The 9,440-nt window shown below is 42.5% G+C and overlaps 1 protein-coding gene across 8 annotated transcripts in view; it reads right to left on the bottom strand.

Moving 5' to 3' along the window:
- Helz (helicase with zinc finger) overlaps nucleotides 1–9,440 on the bottom strand; it is a 169,527-nt gene that overhangs the window by 31,943 nt on the left and 128,144 nt on the right. For all 8 annotated transcript variants that reach the window (XM_031353638.1, XM_031353640.1, XM_031353639.1 and 5 more), the window contains 2 exons: nucleotides 4,902–5,106; nucleotides 139–190 (listed from right to left, as the gene is read on the bottom strand). In XM_031353638.1, coding sequence (XP_031209498.1) covers nucleotides 139–190; nucleotides 4,902–5,106 — 257 coding nt within the window. The remainder of the gene's footprint in view (nucleotides 1–138; nucleotides 191–4,901; nucleotides 5,107–9,440) is intronic.

Genomic DNA, 9,440 nt, shown 5'->3' with positions numbered 1-9,440 from the left:
TGGTTGCTGGGATTTGAACTCAGGACCTTTGGAAGAGCAGTCAGTGCTCTTACCCGTTGAGCCATCTCGCCAGCCCCCTAGTTTTTTTTCTTAAGTCTTTCAAAAGCAAGTTTTTCTGGGGTTAGCTTTTCTACTCACCAATTCCATCATTCTGGAAATGATCATTCTGGGGATGATGGAGGCTTTTCACCTTTAAAGACAAAAGCAAACATAGATAAATAACCTAAGCACGTTTTAACATTAGAGAACAAAGTGCTTCCTAAGCATACACAAAGGAAATATAAACAGCCACAATTAATATTTTTAAAGTACAGGACTATATCAAACCAAATTTCTTCAGGCCCATGCCTTTCGACAGATTGCTGCATCTTCAGTTTTCTGCTTCAAAACTAATGACATCTAAATCCTTTTTTGTCTTGTATTTGAAGATTTACTTGTGTGTGTGTGTGTGCGCGCGCGCGTGCGTACGCACGTGTACACTCACGAGCTCTAGAATGCATGTGCTGTGTATGAGCCTGTGTGTGTGTGTGCATGAGCAGAGCTGTAAGCGGGTGCTTAGGCACAGAAGTTAGAGGAGAGACTCAGTCTCTCAGAGTTTAATTTACAGGGTTTTGGGAGATGCCAGGCTTATTACAGGTGCTAGGGTGTAAACTCCCGTCCTCATGACTGTGCAGTTTCTCAGCCTCTGAGCTATCTCTCTAGCTCCTGCTTTGTTAAGACGGGGTCTTATGTAACCAACCCATGCTGGCCTCAAACTGGCTAGGTAGCCAAGGATGACCTTGGTCTTCGGATTCTGCTGCCTCAGCTTCCTAAGTGCTGGGATTCCAGGAACGGGTCCCCACGCCCACTTTTATATGGTGCTAGGAGTGGAACTTTGTGCACGCTGAGAGGCAAGCACTCTCCCATCGGAGCTACATTCCCACCCCTCAAACTCTTTCTTATTAAATTTTGGTTTGGCCTGGGTAGTTTTGTTTTGTTTTGTTTTTTTAAATGTAGCCTAATTGGCCTGAAACTTGCTATATCATGGGCTGGCCACAAACTCACAGTAAGCCTCCTGCCTCTCTGCCTTCCAAGTGCTGGAAGTACAATGAAAAAAGCCATCACTACAACTCCAATCTATGTCTATTCCATGGTAACAGCCCTCAAATTGCTCTAAAAATGAAATGACAAAACATAAAAGTTGTTTTTCAAAAAGGAAATCTCAAGTGTTCTACTCAAGAAGACAAGAACCATACTAACACAGTTTGATTTTTGTTTTCTAATATGATTCATAGTATCTCAAAGAATTTTCTCTGAAAAAAAGCAAGAGATCCTGATGATTTTGCAAGAGACTTTAGTTAATTGCTAGGAGGCAGTTTGGCAAGAGCTCAGAAGCACCAAGGACATACAGAGACGTTAATAGTGTAATTACACTCGCGGGGATTTACCCAAATGAAATAATCAGGGATCTGGGCACAGATGTTCCTTATCTATATGTGTGATAGATGCTTAAGAGATCCAAATACCCATCACTGGGGCCTTCATTAAATAAGCAGCGACACCCAGAGTCATATGGTGATGTATTAGTCTGACTGAGACCATCACGGTCACCGAGGAGACAGGGTATCGGTCCTAACCATGGGGACGTGGATTCTGCCGACCACCTGCACCAATGAGGAAGCAGAGCCTTTCTTTCCAGGGCACCTAAGAGCTCTGTCAGCCAATAGGCTGGTCCCAGCCTTGAAAACCCAGAACAGAGAAATGAAGCAAGCCAGTTCCAACCGTGTTGATAGGTTCATGTTCTTAAGTCCCTCTAATGGTGGTGTTGAGCAGCAGTGGGAAGCTGATACAAAGATAGCCATAACTGAGCTTCATCCTTCTAAAGTGGGCAGCTTACTAGGTGACAGACAGTACTCTGAGTGTTATGCGATATACTAAAGCCAAAAGCAAACTGAGTCCTGTCACACACAGAAGTGTCATGTCTTTATGTCTAATCCTACATTCAGTGCAGCTAAAAGAACACAGCCATCCACCACACTTCGATTTAGTGGGTGACTGTAAGCAGCGGATTTGTTTGGTTTGGGCAAAATACAGTTTGGTAGCTTACAATCAAAATCTGAATGTAACAGCCAGCTAGAGCTAACTATGTGCAGAAGTCATCCTATAATAATTCTTAATTTCCTCTGACAATAATCCTCAGCATGTGTGCTCACCACTGCGAAGATGCTGATGTGGGATCTTTACAAGCAAATGCAGCTCCCATCTTTTATATCTATAAACAAACGTAACTTGTATCAGCTATCATTCATTTGTTTAAGTCTCTACCTTTTTCATCACTCATTCTGTCCCCCCACCTTATTCATCCAATAAGTGTTTACTAATTGGGAGGACAAGAGAGATGGCCCAGTGGTTAGGAACATGCACTGCTCTTGCAAAGAACCTAAGTTCAGTTCCCAGCACCCAAGTCAGTGGCTCACAACTGCCTATAATTCCTGTTCCAAGGGATCAGATACTCTCTTCTAGCGTCCACAGGCACTGTATTCATGTGTACAAACCCATACACATGTACATATACACACAATTAAAAAACAAAAATAAAGGCTGGAGCCAGACATGGTAGCATACACCTTTAATCCCAGCACACTCAGGAGACAGAGGCAGGCAGGTGAAGTCTACAGAGCAGGTTCCAGTAGTACATAGTGAGAACCTATCTCAAAAATAAAATCAAATCCATCTGTCTATCCATCATCTATTTGTACATGTGCATGTGTTTGTGGTGGGAGGAGGGTTTAGGGGTAATCCTCTTCCCTCCACCGTGAGCCCAGAAAAGCCATCTCAGGTCACCATGTGGGCATGTCAAGTGCTTCTGGCTGCTACTAGCCCTGAATTCCCAACTTTCACATACCCTAAGCTCCTGTGGTCCCCTACAAAAATGTCCCCTGTTCTCTTGTGTCCCATAGTCTTTGTAAAAGCTTGCTATAGTTTGGATCTGAAATGTTCCCCCAAAGACATTTCATAATGTCTTCAGCAGGCGAGGGACCCTGTAAAAAGAGGGGCTGAATGGGAGAGCTTCAAGGCAGAAGCCATGCCCTGGGGGAATCTGTGGGACCTGGTCCCTCCCCTTTCTGTTCAGTTTTGCTTCCCAACCATGAAGTGGTGGGTCCCACCAGGACAAGCAGCATCTGACCCAAGCAAAGGGGCCAACTGGCCGCAGACTGAAACCTCTTAAATTGTGAAACAGAATAACCTTAGCACTCTGTAAGTCAATGATACCTAGAATTTGCTACAGTCACATAATACAGAGCTTCCTCACTGCTTTATAAAAATGCACTTTTCTCAAATGGTGTGTTATGTAGATATCCTTAGCACTTTGTAATACCCGGTATCCACTACAGTCATAATGCAAAGCTTCCTTATTGATCTAAAAATAATGCATTTTTCTCAGATGAGGTGTCATATAGCCCAGGCTAGCCTGAACTTAAAACATAGTCAAGAATAACCTCAAACTGCTGATCTTGCTCCTTACCTCCCAAACACTAAAATATCAGGCACATACATCACCATAAAGTACTTTAAACATCTATTATAATCAGATATTCTTCTAGGCACAGAAGCCAGGCAATAACTAACAAAAGAAAAACCCAGCCCAGTTGAGCTAGCTTGGCTTTCATTTTTCTTACTTGTTTTGTTTACATTTTCTCCAAGCCTCCTCCTTCTATGCGCTCAGTAACATCCTCAACAAGAAGCCCACGGTGTGTCTCTGATTCCATCTCCTGCTCTGCCCTCCTGACATCATCCATCCAACGTCTGCCTCAAAAGGACGCCAAAGGCTAGCTTGCTCATCTATGCTTCTAGCATCTAACACGGGGCCTGCAGAAGCAACTCCTTAGTGCCGAATGCTTTACCCTCCAATAACACCAAACCATAGACGCAGAGCAGCACGTCTTAATTAAGCTACAAGCATATGACTGTGCACTAAGAGACTCCCATCAAGCTTAGCCCCTATTCAGCTAAAAGATCTTCAAATATTAAACTATTCATTATTGGTCACGTGTTAGGTATAAGGAAGACCGATGCTAATACACTCTTTAAATTCAGATAGTAAGCTAATATTTTATAAAGTCAATAAAATCATCAGCAGACTGCAGTGAATCCCACACGTGCCAGTTTCAGAATCTGCTTTTCAGGATGCTAAATGCAAGAATTTTTTTTTTCATGCACTGGAGCAAACAAGCCAGCTGTCTTTGCTCAAAATAGCTGTGGCTCAAAACTGAAAATGGCCTTGACCTCCCCCTACCCATTCCAAACAGGCTGCTTCCAGACTGCAGAATCATTTCATCTTCAAGAATCCAGCAAGTTGTCTCAACTACGTCCAAATACCACTTGAAATGAAACAGTTGCTTTTCTTTATGAAAAATTATTTTAAAGCATAATTCCTGTACATAAGAGCTTGTATGAACATGCTTTTCTGTGTGTCACTGGGGGTGGTAAGGTGGATCAGCAGGTGAAGAGAATTTGCTCAAAGACAGAACTGACTCCCCCAAGTTGTCCTCTGGCACAGGTGTGTGTCACACACACACACACATACACACACATGCATGTGTGCACATGCTCACAAGTTAATAAATGTCTTTGGATTTTTTTTTTAAATAAAAATGAAATGTACAGTAATCCTTTAAACTGTGCTTCTATTCACATTAGCTGCCAGCCTCCGCCTAACAAGTGAGGAGTGCTGGGAGGGTAGGCGAAGGGTACCGGAAGTTGTCAGCCTCCCCACCTGTGAACAGTAAGCACAGCGACAACCAGGCTGTGTTGTCAGTCACCCACCCAAGTCTCGGGAAAGTCCCCTGCAAATACAGCTGGCCACTGACTGTGACCTCAATTCCAATCCTTTACAACAAGCCATGCAAGCAGGCCTTTACCTTGGGGGGGGACTGCTGCTGTCTGCTGCTGTTTCCTGAGTGCTGCAGTCGCAAAGCCCGGGGGATAAACTCAGGAGCCAGTGGATTCAACACGTAAGTCTTCTTGAGTTCTAAAGCCTCTAACTGTGCCTTGATCTGTTCGAAGGTGATCCCGTGCAAGCTATGGTTTTCATGACACAGGGCAATAAACCGCTCCCAAAACTTTCTGCAAGAAAGATTCAGAAATTCAGGTTACAAATACCAGTGGATAAAGGGAAGTAACTAAAAATGATTTCAAACTCTGCCTGCTGCCCCACGTTGGACAGCAACAGTAAGTTATTTTTTTAATCCTATTGTTAATGATGGCTCTTAAACGTTTTTACCTCCCTCGTAGCCCACCACCCATCAGAGGTAGTGGGAAAGAAAGGACATGAGGGAAGTGGACCTCGTTAGAAACTCCCATCTGTGCTGTTGAGAAATCAGCAGTTCAGTTCACAGGTTAGCGGCAGCATCTCCATCCACTCACAGACACCTTACAGATACACCAGCAGTCTAGTGTGGTAGAGTCTGGACAGTAAACACGAATCAGCAGTGGTGGCACTACCTAGCAGACAGCCAGGCCCCAGCCTTGGCTTCGAGTCAGCAGGGAGACATCAGGGGAAGTTCTTGCCTGTGCCTCTCTCAGAGAAACAAAGATCAACAAAGACACAAGACCCAAAAGTGTTATACAGCTAGTTCTGTAAGTAAGCCTACTTCTGTCTCTGTTACTGTCTGTCGAGTCCTATCTATACCCTCTAAACACCATGTGTCCTCTATGGGTCTTGCCTCAGCACATGTGTCTGTTTCAGCTGACATCACTCTGCCAATCAGCCTGAGTCCACAAAAGCAACAAAAAACTACAGCATACCACAGGAGTTTTTTGGTGTGTTTCTCTCTACGGAGTCCCAACAAATACAGCTTGACTACACAATCTAAGACAGACCAATACATACATGTTATTTACAAAAAAATCCTTCATCATGTATCCTTTTAGATGCTTACTTTAACAGAACATCCTGTCACTTGTGTCTGCTTCAACAAAATGTTCCTTCACGAGTCTACCTTAGTCTTTCACCTGTGTCCACTTTAGGAAAATATTCCTTCACACAATTGCCCCAACAAAACACCATCCAACATAACTGACTCTCCAAAGAACCCTTAAGTTTCCACTTCATCCCACCTCAAATCTTTAAGGCTAATATTTATCTAAGTACAATGTAGATAGAATCTTTCTCAATGGCAAAAGTGTAAATAGCCTAGGAGCATACTATATACAACAAGACCATAAGAAACGTTGGCTCAGGCTGGCAAGATGGCTCAGTGGGTAAGAGCACTGACTGCTCTTCTGAAGTTCCTGAGTTCAAATCCCAGCAACCACATGGTGGCTCACAACCATCTGTAATGAAATCTGACTTCCTCTTCTTGTGTGTCTGAAGACGGCTACAGTGTACTCACATATAATAAATAAATAAATCTTTAAAAAAAAAAAAAAAAAGACTGTCGTTCTTCTTTAAAAAAAAAAACAAAAAGAAACTTTGGCTCATCAATACTAATACAGAATCATGTACTTATGACCCATGTAATGAGGTTTTCAAAACTGAGTATCTCAATTTATAGAAAATCTGTACTTCTAGTCTTATACACATATATACATACATGTATTATATACTTGTAATGATACATGCACACATACATATCTACAAACAGTGACATTCTGCATAACAATTAGTCACCCACACTGCATCAATAAAGTGGTGGTCTCTGCCAAACCCTGTCCTGGCTGTCCTTCCTGGTTATGTAAATATTTGCTATGACAGTCATTTGATCGTAACAGCACCCAAAATTGCCTTTCTCAGAACTTATCAGTAAATAACAAATGGACTGTATCGATATACTACATACATAATTAAAATGTGTATGCATATTACTATTAACTATAGATTAGAAGGAACCTTGTATGGGACTAAGGAAAGGATTTAGTTGGTAAAATGCTTGCTGTATAACATGATGACTCAAGTTCTGAACTACAATACCCATGCAAATAAAGGCTGAGGTGTAGCCTGTAACCCACAAGGATCTGTGGAGCTGGTGAGCCCCAGGTTCAATGAGAGACACCCATCTCAAGAAAATAAGGTGGGATGTATGGAAGAGTGCTTGACCCAACCTTAGCTTCTAACACCCACATCATATGGCACAAGGACTTGCAATTCTGGCTCCCAAGACCTGGCTTCTAGCTTCTGTAGGCCCCACATACAAACAGCACATACATATTGACATATAAGTAATAAGGTGGAAAGTGAGAAAGATATTTTATCATAGACTTCCATTGATATGCACATACATGTGCACACACACACACACACCCTAAAGAACCAAGATATGCTAGATTATATAAAACCAAATCAGAACATTAAATGGAGTCATGAAGAAAATAATCCACATGAGGACTCTGAAAAATAACCAGCTACTCATATATTTTTCTCTTAGAAATGCTTGTCATAAACACAAATTATATCATCAACTAAGTGCTAAGAGCTAAATAAATTATGGAAAATATAGAGTTTCAAAAGTTAGGCTAAACAAGCCAACCTCAAGAAAGAATCTAGCTTTCAGAGCGAGACACGTACTGACAGAGCAAAGGGCCCTGGCTGGGACCCTCCCTGCAGTGCAGTGACATCTGTCCCGTCTCTCCTCATACTGGCTTCTGGTGTACAGCATTGAGTAGCAGCAGTACTAATACATTTCTCATTAAATTTCTTATTTCTAAACTTTCAGAGAAAAACACAGAGAGAAGGGTGCTGGGGAGGCACGTGGGGCCTCATGCAGTTAGGTAAGCATGGACTATTTCAGTCTCGGGGTTTGGTTTTGTTTGTTTTAGGGGAGCACATTCGATGACATGTATGTGAAAGCCAGAAAGCAACTTTGTGACAATGGTTTCCCCCTCTAGGTTTACGTGGCAAAGTCCTTTACCTGCTAAATTATATAACTATTATAAATTAAATTATAATTTATCTTGCCTATCCCAAATTTAGGTTTGTGTTTGTTGGTTTGTTTTGTTTGTTTTTTGTTTTTCAAGACAGGGTTTTTCTGTATGGCCCTGGCTGTCCTGGAACTCACTCTGTAGACCAGGCTGGCCTCGAACTCAGAAATCTGCCTGCCTCTGCCTCCCAAGTGCTGGGATTAAAGGCATGCGCCACCACATGCGCCTGACCCCAAAGTTTCATTTTAAAGCTGAAAAGAAATTAGGTTTATGGGGCTAGTGAGATGGCTAAGTGGGTAAGAGCACTGACTGCTCTTCCGAAGGTCCCCAGTTCAAATCCCAGCAACCACATGGTGGCTTACAACCACCCATAATGAGATCTTCTGGTGAAGATCTCAGCTACAGTGTACTTATGTATAACAATAAATAAATCTTAAAAAACAAAAGAAATTAGGATTTTTCTCTCCATAAAAGCTCTTATAGGTGTATTACACTTCTGACTGTGTGTTTCTAAGTGTGTACAAGTTTGTATGTGTCCATACACACACATGTGCATGTATGCCATGGCATGTGAATGGAGGTCAGAGGCTGGCCTGTGAGGTCAGTTTGCTCCTTCCTTCACAAGGATGGAGCTCAAGTCACCAAACTGGCACCAGGTGTTCAGTGAGCCCCCACGACAGCCATGAGGTCTCTTCCAAGGACCACTCTTCCTGACATCCTGAGGAATCTCTAACAGAAAGTGGAAGGTCACATGAGAACTTCAAGTGTGTTCATGAGGATGAGAATTCACAACTGTGGTCAAAGGACTTCCCATCCTTGGCACGCTCCCTAAAACAGCAATCTCTTATTATGCTGACCATTGTTTTAAAGTAATGTTGGCTAGAATGTCAATTATGTCCACACACTGTAACATAATTTCACGTATCTGAGAAAACATGGGGCTACTTTTCGTTTTGTGTATGTGAGTGTGTACCTGTGTGTGGTTTAGCCTGTGCATGTAGAGAGAGGCCAAAGGTCAACTTCAGGAGTCAACCTTGCTTTGGTTTGATTTTTGGTTTTGTAGACAAGGTTTCTCACTGTCCTAAAGTCAGGCTAGGCTGCCCCACACAGGATTTTTGGGGAGGTGGGGGAAGGGATGTCCTGTAAGTTTAACAGGTAGGTTAAACAGGTCCTTGTGCTTCCGGGGTAAGCACTTTTCTAACCACTTCTCTAGCTGAACACTGCTTATAATAACTAAAAAGCACGAGCCAAAGTACCTCTGTCTTAACTTTGTATTAGTTTTGTTTTCATATATATGTACATACATACAAAGAAACACACACAAAATAAGTATTCCTTCACTGTCCTTGGAACATACTGAGTATCATCTTTGGGTCATAGTCTACACATGCATTAAATGTTTATATTCACCAAGTTAATGACATGTGCTAATGATGAAATCCATTTTAAGGAAGAATCCCTCCAAGGCTGTGATCACTGTGCCACCTGCTCCTGCCACAGCACACTCCCTGGTCACTGTGCCACCTGCTCCTGCCACAGCA

This window comes from Mastomys coucha, unplaced genomic scaffold (assembly GCF_008632895.1).
Source record: "Mastomys coucha isolate ucsf_1 unplaced genomic scaffold, UCSF_Mcou_1 pScaffold5, whole genome shotgun sequence".
Classification (NCBI taxonomy): domain Eukaryota; kingdom Metazoa; phylum Chordata; class Mammalia; order Rodentia; family Muridae; genus Mastomys; species Mastomys coucha.
The sequence above is the reverse complement of the archived record's forward strand: the minus strand, read 5'-3'. Positions and strand labels throughout refer to the sequence as shown.